The following is a 16120-nucleotide window of genomic DNA, read 5'->3' as shown; positions in this document are numbered from 1 at the left end:
TGTATACCTGAGTATCTACAGCAGGTGGGTGTCATGCGGAGGCACTTTGGAGGACGCGGTTTTTGCCTCCACAATAACCTTGATACGCTGGGAAGAGCAAACATGGAATCACAGACAGACCCACTTCACATCACATTTCTTCTTTTATGAATATGCATTTAAGAGAAAAAGAAAAAGCTTAGTAGCCTGGATGGGCAATAAACACAAAAGTGGAGGAGAATGAGTGAAGCAAGGCAGCGGAGTGAGTCATCCGTGATTTGTGGCTGCTCCAGAGATAAATACTCGGGGATGAGCAGCTGACATTTGTGCGATCGGTCTGTCATTTCAAAAGCTGGTTCCAAAAATTAACAGAATTTGATGTTGCTGTTTTTGAAAATCAAATCTACCCACCGTTCATTCGGTGCCAAAGCCAGGGGCCTTTGGGAGCGATAAGTTGGTTATGATCAATAATTATTACGGCCACAGGCTGTCATAAAAACAACAAAATACAGCATACTATACACACACACACACACACACTATATATATATACACACACACACACACACACACACACACACAACTGCAAAAAAAATACTGTTTGGAAATGACATAAACTAGACTTAGCTCAAACAGCCTAACAAGGCTCCTTTCACTATTTCCAAATCTAATAATGTTAGTATTATATATAGTGATGTTATAATTAAGATAGCAGTTAATAGAAGTGGATATAATATTAAAAAATCAATCACAAAAGCAAATGTGACCCTTGGGTAAAGTCACACTCTCTCAGCCACAGAGGGAAGCAAAGGCGGACCCTCTCTGGACAAACCTTGCCAAGAAAACCCCATGATTTATCATCTGCCGTATGGTTGCCATCAGTTGCAAATGACCTGAAGGCACACAACAGCAACTACAACAGTGTGGTGCTGCGTAAACCAAGCCAGCCATCTCCAAAGTGCTGAAAATATAAGAAGCCAAGGGGAAGGTGATCCATCCTCCATTGATTTGTCCTTTGGCTAATAGCTGCCATTTGTTCCCATTAACCTGCCAGAGATGGCTCTCTGGGGAGCAAGGGATTCAGCTCTGCCTTGGGCCTGGCTAGAGGAAAGTGGATTCTCAGCACTATGCCTTGTTGTTGTTGTGCTTATGTGCAAATTGTGTAACCCCTCTACACATACCCACAATGTATGTAGAGAGCTCTTGGAGCACCTTTGGAACTCACTGAAAGAAGGAAGTTGGCAGCATGGGTTTTCATAAACTAAAGTGTGCTTTACACTATGATTGATAAATGGATGGATGGCTAGATAGAACAGTATGTAGAGAGATCTTGTAGCACCTTTGGGACTAACTGAAAAGAAAGAAATAGGCAGCATGAGCTTTCCTAGACTTCAGTCCACTTCCTCAGATGCATTTAGATGCAACAACAACAACAACAATAATAAGTAGAGAGATCTTGCAGCACCTTTGGGACTCACTGGAAGAAAGACATTGGCAGCTGGAGCTTTCCTAAACCTCAGTCTACTCCTCAGATGCATCAGAAGAAGTAGATTCTAAATCTAGGACAATTCCTGCTGCCAATGTTGGTGTTAATGATGGCTGTAGTGCTCAGTGGGAAGAGCTCCTGCTTTCCAGGAGGAATTCCAAAATGTCCTCCATTTGGAGCAGGACTCAGAAGCATGAAGATATATTTCTGTGAGTGTGTTTTGCTTGGCCATGTCCTCCATTTTTCTTCTCCATTTTGCAGCCTCTTGTATACAATTTGTAGGTATACAATTTGTGGTTAGGACATCTGGTCCCCCTGTCTTGGCTAGATGTTAAGAGGTATGACTGCATCTCCCAAAATCCCGCTAGCCAATAGGGCTGTGGATTCTGGGAGTTGCAGTAGGTTGCTAGAAAGGAACCAGAAGCAGCTCTGGATGCATCAACCTAGAAATTATCATCTAAAACAATACATTTCCCAAGCTTTGGCCTTGAACTCCGACTGTGGCCACTGCTGCTAATGCTAGAGACTTCAAGAACTGTTGTTTGGTGTGGGTTTTTTCCCCTGGGAAGCAGCCTTGAATTTTGAAAGGGAAGAAAAAGCCTTGAAATGCTGTTTTATAATGGAAAATAAACACACCTTTCCAAGGACCGCAACACTTCAACATGGTAAAGAGCAAGTCAAGCACAGATGTGGCAGAAAACAGTGAAGACCTAGAGCAACTTACTGAGCAAGGTCAACGGAGAAAATGTCTTACTGTTGAACTTAAAGAAAACAGAAACAATGGCCTCGGAGGATCTTCGCAAGACGATGAGGACATAGAAATAGTAAAAGAGTCCTTGGATCAAACATTGATCGGAGCTGGGGCTGCAGTCAAGAAATCAGAAGAAGACTAAGAATGGGGAAAACAGCTATGAAAGAACTAGAAACACTCCTAAAGAGCAAAGATATGCAACTAAGCACCAAAATCAGAATCATACAAGCCATTATGTTTCCCACCACAATCTATGGATGCAAGAACTGGAGGGCTAAGAAAAATGGATGATAAGAGAATGAATTCATTAGAGATGTGGTGCTGGAGAAGAGTGCTGAGGATCCCATGGATGACCAACAAGACCCACAAATGGGTCCTAGAGCCGACCAAGCCTGAAATTTTCCTGGAGGCTCAGGCGATGAAATTGTGGTTGTCGTACTTTGGCCACATCATGAGAATGAACATTTTGTTGGAAAAGACAATAATTCTTGGAAAGGGGAAGTAGAAAGAGAGGAGGACCACATGCCAGAAGGATGATGGACTCTATGAAGGATGCCACAGGTATGTATCTGCAAGGACTTAGAAAAACAGTGGAGAATAAGGTAAGCCTTGGAGATGTTTCAACCACAGGGTCGCCATGAGCCGAGATAGACTTCAGGGTGGTTAACAACAACAACAAAACATTTCTAAGAGGCCGGCAGTCCTGTTTTGGGTGGATAGATGGCTTGCTTTCTGATCATCAGCCTTGGCCCTTCCATTGAGTCTGGTCTAGAAGAGGGTCAGCTAACCTCCGTCCTTCAACGGTTCAGTTGCATAGTGTCCTTGGATGCAGCTGCAACATGTGAGATGGAGATGCTTTGATTTGGATTTCCTGCATGGCAGGGGGTTGGACTGGATGGCCCGTGTGGTCTCTTCCAACTCTATGATTCTATGATTCTATGTTGGCAGGAACTGCAGTAGCAAATGCGCAGGGATGGGTGCATTACATTACAAGCTCTTGCAAGGGCTCTGCAAGTGCATGCCCATTCCCATGCATACTCTAGTTGTGCATGCACAACGAATGGGAGCAAAGAAGCAGCATGGAGAATCAGATCCGAAGCACAAAAGTAGTTTGCACTCAATGGGAAGAACAGAGGAGGAGGAGGCAGAATCTTGCCCTTCCCAGTAGACTCAAGCAAAAGCAAACAGCTGCACAGTCTCCCAGTTTGTGTGCTGTTTCTCATTAGTAACTTTTTCCATCTTGGCCCCACTCTGATGTTGCTTGGCCACCTGGGTCTTGTCTTCCATCTGTGAGTATGAATTCAGGGTGGGATCATAGCAAAACCGAGCGCCCAAAGCTGCAATTATATTATATTAACTCTGGCTGTAAACAAATGGTAGTTTTTTGAGCATCAAGACCAGGAGCTAGTGACCCTTGATGCCCTTTGGAGAGGCAATAAGATTTATTCTGCTTAAGGCAGATGGTGTTGCAATGAAACTTTATCGGAAGAATGGCGGTGGAGGGGGGGAGATGCTTCTTCTTCCATGCCATCCGCTTGGACCTTGTTGTGCGAACCTCAACACAGATGCACAAGACAGAGATGAGCCAAGGCGGTGCTGACTAATCCCGAGCCTTGCGCATGAATGCAGTTTGGAAGGGAGAAAAGGTTTTTGCAGAGATACAAATACACACATGCAAAAGCATAAAGAGGTATTTCAAGATGGGGAGAGTTCTGGAATAATGTGGCTCCATCTGAGATTGAAGGAGCGGTTGCTTGGATCGAGGGGAAGGGAGTTAGGCTCAGACAGAAAGCACTTTGCAGGAGGAGAGTCCCAGGTTTAAATAACAATAACAATAATAATGATAATTTATTTCTATTCCGCCTTTTCCCCACGGAATCAAAGCGGATTATGAGAACATTAGGTACAAAAAAAAATCATACAGAAAACATAAGCCAGAATACAAAACATAAACCTAATGTCTAAAGCAAGGGGAATATATATAGAAAAATACAAAGAACAAAATCCACAGTATCAACATAATAAATTAAAATATACCCTAACATAGTTAATCTAACTAACAAATATCAGCTTTCTCCTAGCAGCAAAAAATACAGTTCAATACAAATACTAAGACAATAATAATACAGTAGCAGCAGGAGGCCAAAGTCCCATATACTCCCAAAACATTACCTAATAATAACGCTTTCCCCTAGCAGCAAAAAAGACTGTTCAATACAAATAGCAAAATAAGAGTCAAAATAAACTCTTCCTCCTGTTTTAAGACCCTGGTGCAGATCTTACAAGTGTTAAACGCATTTTGCAATGGAAGGCTTTGCAAAATCAACTCTTCTTAGTTGCTAATAAAGCAAAACATAATGAAGAAGATGCAGAGAGCCAGCATGGCACAGAGGTTTGGATGCTGGACTACGACTCTGGAGACCAGGGTTGAAATCCTGGCTCTGCCATGACTTTGGGCAAGCCACATTCTCTCAGCCTCAGAGGATGGCAATGGCAAACCTCCTTGGAAGGAAACCCAGGCCTTAGCGTCGCCATAAGTCAGAAATGACTTGAAAGTGTAGCGGAGAGCTCTTGCGCTTCACCAAACTACTAATCCCAGGATTCTGTAGGAAAGAGTCATGGCAGTTAAAGTGGTGTCAAACTGCTTTAACTGAATGCTGTGTATACAGACATGGTTTGAATGGGAAGGGAGCTGTCCAAGGTCTTAAATCCCATTTTGGAGTAAGGAGGGATATAAATTTCTGTTCTCCTTCAGAGGTTTTAAATGGAGTTGGGATGGCCACCTCTCAGGAATGTTTTTACTGCATGTCAAGGGGTTGGAATAGATGACCCTTGGAGTCCCTTCCAAAGCTAGGATGCTATGAGAGGCTCAGCTTCATGGAGGCTGAGAGGAGGCATCCATCCAAGATCCTTCCTCACCCGTCCAGCTTTGCCTGGCCAAGGATGGACTGAGGCAATAAGAGAGGAAGAAGGCTAATGAAAAGCATCCATCTGCTGGCAGCTGCCCCTGGGGCTGAGTGCGGAGGGGACACTGCCAGCCACTGGCCAGACTGGCCTGGCGTCTGGCCTCAACATCCCCAAAGTGTTTATCTTGATGCTGCTTGTGCCACTGCCTCTTCTCAGCTCCAACAAGACTCAACACAACCCAGAAAGTGAAGGGGATGGTGAAGTGCCATGGTTCTCAAACTTTGCTCCTTTAGATGTTGCACGTGCTAACTGCCATCAGGTCAACTTTGACTTAAGGTGACTCCAGGAAGGAGAGACCTCCAGGTCATGCTGCCATCAACAGCCCTGTTCAGGGCTTGCAGGCTAAGGATAGTAGAGTGACACCATTGCAATGCCAGATGTTTGGGGACTAAAGGAAAAGCTCATGTGGAGGGACAGAATGGTTTTTGGTGGGCAATGCTCTCATTTATCCCCCACTGAACACTACACTTTGGTAGGCAGGCGGGTTGCGCGCTTGCTCTTGGATAGAGGAGACTGGCTGCCCATGGATGCACTAAGGTGGCAGATTGCGCACACAAGGGGCCATGGGTTGGTGCCAGGGTCTCTCTGGGAAGATGTTCCTTCTATGCACACCTTCTGCTTCTCCCCTGCTCTCTCTCTTTCCCCCTTTCCCCTCACTGCCCACTGTGGCATATGCTGTGTGCATCCTTCTGGAAATGCATAACAAGATGTCTATGTCGCCTCCGCTCTCTCTAGCAATCGCTCTCTCTCTTCCCCACTCTCCCTTCTTAGGTTTTGCATTCAGAGGTTGACTCAGAGGATGAATGAACCAAGAGGGAAGGGTTCCTTCTCTCCAAAGCAGGATTATCAATGGTGCAAGGGGGGGGGATGCTCCAGGGCCCTCAGGGACTAGGGCCCCCTGGCCACAAGTGGTGCTGCACACATGCTCCTTGGTATTATTGGGCTGCCAAAACAGAAAAGGGAGGCAGCAGATGTCCCTCTCTTTGCCTTTTCCACAGGTGGGAAGCATTTTCCACCAACCTTGGACATATTTCCCAGCTGCGGTGAAGATGAACAGACAGGGGTCATGTCATTTGGGACACAGTCCATGGGGGATTACAGTCGGATCAGTTACACTAGAACCCCATTTGTCCCAATTTCAACCTCTATTGCATTGCTTACTGCAAATATGCCACCGCAACCCAACACCAAACATCAGTGTTTCTCCAACCTTCCTTCACCATCCTCCTAAAGCCAATTTCTGCTAGACAGAGAATGAGAAGGACATAAAGAATTTGCAAAAGGGAGTTTCAGTGTCAGAGGCATTATTAACTGCAGATGTTTCTATTGCAGTATTTAGGACCCACAAAATGCTGTCAAAATAATCCATGCAGTGAAAGAAGCCATTCTTTTAAAGGAGTAAAGAAAGTAACTTGGGACATCCATAACATGCTGGCAAAGAGCTGCCCTCCAAATATGGGTGAACTACAACTCGTAGTTTTCTTCACCATTGGCTAAACTTTGACACCTAAATTCTATTATGGACGCTGATGGATATTTTTGTCCAATGCTGAACATCTAGAATAGTTCAAAGTAGCCGGAGAGAAGCTGCACATGTGTCACCATTATGGATGGATGCACCTGTGCATTGCATACAGTTTCACATGGGTGCAATTAAGATTGTGCATTGATGTGCACCTGCATTTGGTTGCATGATGTCGCGGTTCACCGAGGAGACAGAGGCACACAGTCACTGTTTAACTCAGTGGCCCAGATTCTGCATCACTTCAACTTTGTGTAAATATCCATCAGTGGAGTTACACTGCACAAGCCCTTTGCCAGCATAGTGCAATGCTTGCGGAGCAGTGGTTAATGTGCCAGGCTGACAACCATGGTAATTGCAGTGCACAAAGTCATGGTGTATTACTGCATGTGTCACAGTACCGCATGCGCAACTCCACTTACGCAACCACCAGCTGACTATGGCCATGGCACATTGTCCAAAAAATTCATTCTGGAACCCATAGTATAATTTATGCCTTGCGTATGTCATTAATGGGATGCTGATCAGTGAGTATAAAGTTATGCTCCCTTTCTCTTATGTGGGATCTCAAAACCCTCTCTTGTTTTCTGACAAAAGCGCATCATCCTGAGTCCCTTTTCCGGTGCATTTATCCAAAGCCTTTTGGAAAATGCGAAGCCAATGGAAGAGCACACACTTCCTCTCTTGGCCTTGTTCCCATCTTTTACCTGCTCCATTAAGTAACCTATTTATTATATATATATTGTTTACTTTATTTATATGCCGCTTTTCTCTTTTGCCCCACACTTCCAGTTTTGTGTAAAGAGAGCAATGAACTCCATGGTGGAAATGCCCCTCTCTGCAAAAGCCATGCCACCCTTTATGGGCCAAATGCGATGAAGAAGAAGAAGACACCGCTGTCCTATTTCTGCCAGCGAGGAGGGGATTAGCTCCCACCGTGCCCTACATTAAACATGCTCATCCGGCACATTTGCATTGCAAATACCTTGGAAATATTGGCTAATTCTGTCCTTTCGCAGATCCAACAAATCAGGAGTTTGTGCCCTTCCCGATGGTGGTACATGCCAGAATGCATGTGTTTGTGTGTTTCTGAAAGTGAATGCAGGATTGGCATGCCCATTTCGATGCAGCAGGTTGCCACAGTGCGCTAGTTTGTGTTGTTGTTGTTGTGTGCCTTAAAGTCATTTCCGAGTGCGACCCGAAGGTGAACCTATCCTGGGGTTTTCTTGGCAAGATTGGTTCAGAGGATGTTTGCCATTGCCTTCCCCTGAAGCTGAGAGAGTGTGACTTGCTGGGCTCACCTAGAAATTGCTGCTAACTTCTTTCTTCCAGTGAGTCACAAAGGGGCTGCAAGATCTGTCTACATATTATTATTGTTATTATTGCACTTAAATGCATCTGAGGAAGTAGAGTTTAGAGAAGCTCCTGTTGCCAACTTCTTTCTTTCAGTTAGTCTCAAAGGTGCTACAAGATCTATCTGCATATTATTATTATTATCATTAATTAAGTCTAGGAAAGCTCATCTGCCAACTTTCTTTCAGTTAGTCTCAAAGGTGCTACAAGATATCTCATTATTATTATTATTACTATTATTATTATTATTGCATCTAAATGCATGAGGAAGTAGACTTAAATCTAGGAAACCTCCTGCTGCGGATTTCTTTCTTTCAACGGGTCTCAAAGGAGCTGCAGGATCCCTCTACATATTATTATTATTGCATCTAAATGCACCTGAAGAAGTAGCCTGAAGTCTAGGAAAGCAGCTGCTGCTGCTGCCAACTTCTTTCTTCCAGTGAGCCTCAAAGGGTCTGCATGACCTCTCTCTCTGCTGATTCCTCAGCCTCCCAGGGCTCTCTCTCTCTCTCTCTTTGAGGGCCACCTGTTTCTGTTTGCCAAGGGCTTGCAGGTGTGAAAGCAAAGGTGGGGGAAGCCCTGGGGGTCTCCAGGAGGGCTTTTGCAAGGCACCCTCCCTTCCCTCTCCCCCAGTTGCCCCTGGAGCAGCCTGGCACCGAAGCAGTTAAGCCTTCCTCCTCCTCCTCCTCCTCCTCCTCCATCTCCATCTGTTGGGAGGCTGCTGCTCCTCTTGCCTTTCTCTCCAGTCTTTGCAGAGCGGAGGCAGCAGCAGCAGCAGAAAGAGAAGGACCTGCAGAGCAGGTAAGACCCGGATCAACCGCTGGGGGGCGCCCTCCTGCTGCCCTCCATCTCCAAGGAATGGGCTGCAAGGGTCTCTATAGAAGGATGCTAAAGGGTCTCTTGAGCCTAAGGAAGGGGCTCAGGATCTGCCCCAGGAGACACGTGTCAGGGCTCCAGGGACCCTTTGCACGTGGGAATGGGCTCCCTGGACCCTGGGAGGGAAAAGGGCAATCAGGCAGAGCAGGCAGAGCAAGCCCCTCTTGCACCCCACTTTAAGAATGAATGGGGCTGGACTCTTAGGAAAGTCTTCTTTGGGTCCCTAGGGCTTGTGGTCTAATGACTATCTTAGAGGTATCAGAATCTGGTCTGGGTTTGCAAGCTAAGCAGGGTCCACCCTGGTTAGGACTTGGAGGGGAGGCTGCCACATTGAGAGGGGAGATTGCAGAGGAAGGTGCTGGCAAAAGCACCTCTGAGGGTCCCTTGCCCAAGAGAAAAATGTAAGAAATCCATGAGCTCCCCATAGGTTGACAGGCACATGCTCACTGGCTTGATCTTGGGAGCTAAGCAGGGTTAGCCCTGGTTAGGACTTGGAGGGGAGACCGCCAAGGGATAGAGAGAGGGGATATGGCAGAGGAAGTTGCAAAAGCACCTCTGAGGGCCCTTTGTCCAGAAAAACTCAAGGTCCCTTGCCCAAGTGACAAAGAAATCCATGGGGTCTCCATAAGTTGATAGGCAGCTTGAAGGCGCATCCTCACAGACCTGGTTTGATCTTGGCTGCTAAGCAGGGTCTGCCCTGGTTAGGACTTGGAGGAGAGCAAGAGAGAGAGAGGTACTGTGAGGCAATATTGCAAAGGAAGGTGCTGGCAAAATCATCTCTGAGGGTACCTTGCCTCAGGAAAAGAAAACCCTCAGAAATGTAGAGGGTCGCCATAAGTTGACAGGCAGCTTGAAGGCACATGCGAATGCATACAAGTGCATGGCTTGGTGTGGAAGGTAAGCAGGGTTAGCTCTGGTTAGGACTTGGAGGGGAGACCGCCAAGGGATCCCTAGGTGCCGGAGGTGACATTTCAAAGGAAAGAGTTGGCAAAAGCATCGCTGCAGGTTCCTTGCCTAAGAAAACCCTAAGAAACGAAAGAAGTTGCCTTAAACTGATAGGAGACTGGAAGGCACAGACACAGACATTCACAGTTAGATTGCATTTTAAATGTGGTTCTTTTAAACATGTCTGTATCTTATCTGTGTCTTTAAATCAATATACAGTACATTTTAAGAGATGTCTTTTAACTGATTTTGTTTATCTGTTTGTTGTTCCCCGTCTCGATCCATGGGAAGAAGTGGGTCAGAAATAAATAAATAGTAGTAATTGTAGTAGTAGTAGTAGTAGTAGTAGTAGATAGCCTTAAGGAATCAGATCCTGTCTGATCTTGGATGTTAAGCAGGGTCAACCTTAGCTAGCACTTGGATGGGAGGCCGCCAATGAATCCCAGGCACTGGAGGCTCTATTTCTGAGCCACACTGGCCAAACCACCTCTGAGTGGGATTCCTTCCCAAAGAAAACCTGTGAAATTCACAGGCAACTTGAAACCAGACACACAAACACACACTAGCTAAGATGCCAAGGGGGTTTAAAAGTCCAGGTACCAAGGACTACAGGGGCCCATGCTTTTGGATGCCAGAGGACCACCAATAACACACAAACGTCAGGTATGCGCTAGTGGTGCAAGCGACCATCTCCGTGCATTTGCACCGTCAGATTAGACTCATGCAAACATCAAGCCACAGGTGACTGTTTTTCTTTCTCTGGGTGTTTGCCAGTGAGTGAGTAAACCCTCATCTAGAAGATGCTTTAGGTGCGAGTTCTACTTAAAAAGTGGCACCAAGGAAGGTCCAACCCGTGTGTGAACAAATGGCAGTGCACTAGAAAGCATGAGCCACGATCCTTGTATTGAGCACAAGAAAATAAGCATCGAACAAGCCGTGGATTGTGCTGTTCATCACCAAAGATGTGGGAAACAATTTGTGGGGAATGGTGTGATATAAACCCGATGGCTGACCTAAGGCAAGTCACAGTCTCTCAGCCTCAGGGGAAGGTAATGGCAAACCTCCTCTGGACAAATCTTGCCAAGAAAACCCCATAGGGTCACCATAAGTCAGAAACAACTTGAAGGTGCACAACACACACAACCATGTGCTTACATACAGCTGTTGGCTCATCATTTTGGATGGACCTGTGTGCGAGAGAGAGAGAGAGAGAGAGAGAGAGAGAGAGAATGGGGGAAGGTATTTGGAAAAGAGATGTGCAACTGTAAGCATATGGTTGTGTATGTTGTGCATTGGGTATAAACCCATTTATATCACATCATTCCCTACAAATTGTTTCCCACATCTTTGGTGATGAACAGCGCAATCCATGGCCCGTTTGATGCCTATTTGACTTTGCAAGTTGCTTTGCTTTTAATACCCATAATCTCATAAATGTATTCTTTTTTCCTCTCTTTCTTACCATCTCAGATGCACCGCTAACAAGCAGAATAACCAAGGAAATGTGGGGAGATTGACCCCGCTGTGCATGCATGTTCTAGGGGCTTTGCACAGGTGCTACATGGGGAGGGGGGGCTGTACCAATGGGTCTGGATGTTGTGTACAAGCGTGTATCTTTGTGTCCTGCCAGATGTGTCTCTTGCGTATCAGAGAGTGAGATGCTGAAACCCAAAGTGCTCCTGTCAATCAAACCCAGGCAGCAGCTGTGGCCAATTAATGGCTTGGGGAGGAAGATGCCCGCCTTCGCCCACATGGGCACTGCCACCCCAAATGGGGGACCTCTCTTGCTCCCCAACAGTTGCCATTCAAGGATTCAAAACTACTGGTAGCCCCTAAATTGCCAGTTCTGTCCAAGTAAGTTCTGAATGGTTCTGTGTAACAGAAACCAAAGGAACCAAGAGCCTTAAGTTCATGTGGATTCAGCAGGAGCCTTTCTTGGGATTTAACCCTCCTTCGAAGTGAATTTTTGGGGGGTCATGAGGCCATTCCCCACCATCTTTGTTCCCCTTAATTTTGTGATGAAGTACTTGAAACTATCTTCCTTCCCTGTTTCCTTCCTTCCCTGTTTCCTTCCTTCTTTCCTTCCTTCCTGCCTCTGTCCCTCTTTTCCCTCTTGCTTTTTTCTCCTTTCTTCCTTCCTCCCTTTTTTCTTTCTCCTTCCCTTTGCTCCTTTTCCCTCCCTCCCTCCCCTTTTTTCTTTCCTCTTGCTTATTTTTCTTCTTTTTCCTTCCCTCCCTTTCCTTCCCTTTCTGCCTTTGCTCCTTCCTCTCTTCCTTCCTCTGTCCTTCTCTTCCCTTCTTTTTCTCTTTTACCCTCCCTCCCTCCTTTCCTCCTCCACTCCCTTTCTACCTTCCCCTCCCTCCCTCCCTTTCCCTGTCCTTGTTTTACCTCCCTCCCTTCTTTCTTTCTTTCTTTCTTTCTTTCTTTCTTTCTTTCCTTCCTTCCTTCCTTCCTTCCTTCCTTCCTTCCTCTTCTCCTTTTCCCCTCTTCTTCCTTTCTTCCTTCCTCTGGGAAGGAACTATTTCCTTTTCAGGGCCAGTCACCCCTGATAAAGTCCTCTTTTTCCTCCAAGAGTTTGTTTGGGAATTGCCCTTTGAAGCCCACCTTAACCTTATGTCCCTCAAGTGGCAGTGAGTTCTGTGGGCCAGTTGTTCGTTGTGTGAAGAACAAAGCCTGGAAACAGGATTCAGAGACATAGCCATGTTAGTCTGGAAAACCAGTCTGCAAAGGGATTTGTAGCACCTTTGAGCGAAAGAAGTTGCAGTGGCATAAGCTTATAAAGACTTGCTCTCCTTCCTCAGATGCATGGAGTGAACACTTGTTGGAAATATTAAAATTAATCCCCCTTCCTATTTTTTTTTAAATCAGAGATGGGTTTTTAATTCATTGCTTTAATGGTCAAACACCAACGGCATTATTTCAGCGTTTCTTCTCACTTCGACTCCTCACCCTTCATTTCTAGCAAGCTTTAGTTTTTTTAAAATTTCACAGTTAACCTCATAGCAGCGAAACCAACATTTCCAAGCTCTAGAAAAGCTCACTTTTGTTATGTTTAACTGGTTTCCCATTAGTGGCTGTTGCCAACTAAGCCAGTTGGATGAGCCAAAACTGGCCCATCACAGCCACCAACATAGGTACAGAGTTCAAGATCCTGCTGTTTTGACGTTCTTAGCCAAAGAGCCAGAGCCCCGTGTGATGTCCCATTGCACTTTTTGAAAGGGTTGCAGGAGAGCACTTGTGCTGCAGCGACTCACAACATTCCCAACACACTCCCATGCAATGACTGCACCATCTTTGACGCAGCCTTGGCTCTTAGACATAAAATCGGAGCTTAGAAAAGTTCCCTTTTTGGACTACAACTCTCCAAATGCCCACCTGCTAAGGTCTGGAAAGGGGTGTAGCCCCCAAAAACTGACCTTCCCATCACAGTCTGCAGGGTTTTCTGTGGATTTTGCCATGTAGAAGATAGAGCAAGCTTGTTTTCTGCTGCTCCAGGGACTAGGATAAGAAGCCATGGGTTCAAACTACACGAAAAGAGATTCCAGTAAATATTAGGAAGAACGTCTTGGTGGTAAGAGCTGTTCAGTTGTGGCATAGACTGTGGTGGGCTCTTGTTCTTTGGGGGGGTCTAAACAGAGGTTTGATGGGCTTCTTTCAGGAGTGCTTTAGCTGTGGATTGTTGCATGGCAAAGGGTTAAGACTAAATGACCACTGGGGTCTCTTCTAATATGTTCCTATGATTGTATATCACATTTATATGAATGCTTACTTATCCTTTAAATGGACTTCTCTTAGAATGAGAGGTGCCATGATCTCTCTCTGAGTGTATTTGCCTTCAGGTTGCTTTTCAATGTATGGTGACCCCTTGAATTTCTGGGGTTTCTGGGGTTTCCTAGGCAAGGAAGACTCAGAGATGGCTTTGCCCCTATATAGCTGCTATATTGACTCTGGTATTCTTTGGTGGTCTCCCATCCAAGCACTAACTAGGTCTGACCCTCTTTAGCTTCCTAGATGGATCTGGTGCCTTTAGGGTATTTATGTCTGTAATAGTCATCTTTAAATATCTGAAGAGACGTGACGTAGAGGATGGAGCAAGCATGTTTTCTGCTGCTTCAGAGACTGGGACCACCACCAATGGACTCAAATGACAAGAACGGAGGCTCCTCCTGACCATTGGGAAGACCGTCTTTGACCTTGGAGGCTGGTGGAGTCTATTCCTTGTTTCTAAGTAGAAGACAGGTAGCCATATCTTGGGAGTGAATTAGCTGTGGATCTTCCATGGCATTAGGTGAGCCCAGTAGGCACAATCCATGGTTCTAGATTGGGCAACCCCTCCTCATCTTAACCTTGTAGGATATTTTTGCCATTTCCTGAACAGTGAAGATGCAAAGCTGTCCGCTCACCTTTGTTCCTTTTTCTGACCCACAGGACGCCACCTGAGTGACCTAGCTACCTCTCCATGGCAAGATAGCCCTCTCAGTCCTACTCCATGCCCCTTGCTCCAAGAGGCCAGTTGATGCCTTGTGGCTGTGCGTTGGCCTTTCTCCTTCCATCTTAGCAGAGAAGCGGAGAACCAAGGCTTCCCGAGGTAGACATGGCACCGTCTGAAATCTGAAATCAGCTCTTCCTACCCAGAATCCAGGAATCTAGGAGACGGTTGTGAGATTTCATTTCCAAAAAAGACTCAGCTCTCTTCCCTGACAATGCTCCCCCTCCAAAAAAAAGCAGTTTCCTCCTGAATTGCCAAAGAGATTGGGAGAAGCCAGGAGACGGAGAGCCCCCTCTCTGCCTTTCCTCTCCGGTTCCTCCAGCGAGAGCCAGGAGACTTCTGCACCCAGGTTCAGTCTGTGCCAAATGCCAAGGGAGACAGTGCAGGATCTGGCATCCAGGAGGAGGGGAACATCCACAGACTGCCGCCTCTTTTTAATTTGCAAGCAGGAAAAAAATAAGAAAACCTCCTCTTAATTCGCTTCCCTTGGCAACTCACAAAACAAGTGGCGGCACTTCCAACAAGGCTGGCACAAGGGGCACTTAAATGGAGAATTGTGACCAAGAGCTGGCTGAAGCCTAACCAGACTCTCCAAGTCCACCAAACGGTCCCCTGCACCTGCCTTTGTTGCCAGCCAATGCCCGCCGGTCCCTGCGTCTATCACCAGTGAGTGCTTCCCTGCCTCTGCCACCTGCTCGGGCCTTTGAGTTTGGACCTTCTTCGCCGGTGAGGATGAATGACCTCTTGGACCCAGGCTCCCAGGCCAACCTCGGGGTGGTCTCAGCCACCTGCGTCTCGAAGGTGGAGCTCCGGGTCAGCTGCAAGCACCTCCTCGACCGTGACACCCTCAACAAGTCGGACCCTTGCGTGGTGCTCCTCATGCAGTCCCAAGGGCAATGGGTGGAGGTAGGTAAAAGGCGCCGGGCAGGAAAGTGGGCATCACTTTCGACAGTGGGGGCTGGGGAGGAAGATTGGAGGATACATTGCCCAGGCGCCACCCACTGCCCTGCCGTTGTGGTCAGCAGGTGCAAGAAATGGTCTTGAGGAGGGGAAATGGTCTACCAGGACCACCTGGTGCTGGGTCTCCCATGTTGTTACTCCTGGAGCAGCAGATAACAAGCTTGCTCCATCCTCAGTGTGACATCCCTTCAAGCAGAATCCAAAGACCTAGCCATGTTAGTCTGGACAATCAGTGCACAAAGCGGTCTTGTAGCACCTTAGAGACTTTAGAGATATAGCCGTGTTAGTATTTAAAATCAGTACGTAAAAAGATCTTGTAGCCCATTTGAGAGTAACTGAAAGAAAGACATTGGCAGCATGAGCTTTCCTAGACTTAAGTCTGCGTCCTCAGATGCATTTGGAAACTGGTAAAACTTGGTAGCATGAGCTTTTATTAGATATGAGCCCATGTTTTCAGATGCATGGGGTGGAGTGGAGACTCCAGGCTGTGTGTGACAATGTCCATTGAAATGCAAAACATTGTGGGTTTGGAGATGAAGTGACCAGTTCAGTTTTAATGATGGTCATCATTGGAGACAAAGGCAGGAGGAAGGATGTTGCTTAAAACCAAGCTGAGTCCCTCCCTCCCTCCCTCCCTCTGGGCTTCTTTCAAGGTGTTGATCCTGACATTTGCAAAATTTTATTCTCTTTTAAGTATGGCAGTGACCAGTGATTCCATGTCAGTTCAAGGTGGCGAACCTGCTCTGGATTTTAGATTTTCAAGGGTTCAGAAGATAGGGTTCAGTTTACCTT

General features: G+C 46.4%; 1 protein-coding gene across 2 annotated transcripts in view; it reads left to right on the top strand.

Moving 5' to 3' along the window:
* Positions 1-8793: 8793 nt before the first annotated feature.
* Positions 8794-16120, top strand: part of LOC149305817 (copine-7-like) — a 46189-nt gene continuing 38862 nt past the window's right edge. Inside the window, exons 1-2 of one of the 2 annotated variants that reach the window (XM_089477041.1) lie at positions 8794-8859; positions 14308-15274. In XM_089477041.1, the coding sequence (XP_089333167.1) occupies positions 15101-15274 (174 nt within the window). In that variant the 5' untranslated portion in view covers positions 8794-8859; positions 14308-15100. Of the gene's footprint in view, positions 8860-13323; positions 13451-14307; positions 15275-16120 lie in introns of those variants that run through there. The other variant, XM_089477042.1, reaches the window with a different exon arrangement.

This window comes from Sceloporus occidentalis, unplaced genomic scaffold, assembly GCF_023333645.1.
Source record: "Sceloporus occidentalis isolate IW3139 unplaced genomic scaffold, rSceOcc1.0.p SCAF_10, whole genome shotgun sequence".
NCBI classification, from domain to species: domain Eukaryota; kingdom Metazoa; phylum Chordata; class Lepidosauria; order Squamata; family Phrynosomatidae; genus Sceloporus; species Sceloporus occidentalis.
Note: the sequence above shows the minus strand (reverse complement) of the source record. Positions and strands in the feature narration are given on the sequence as shown.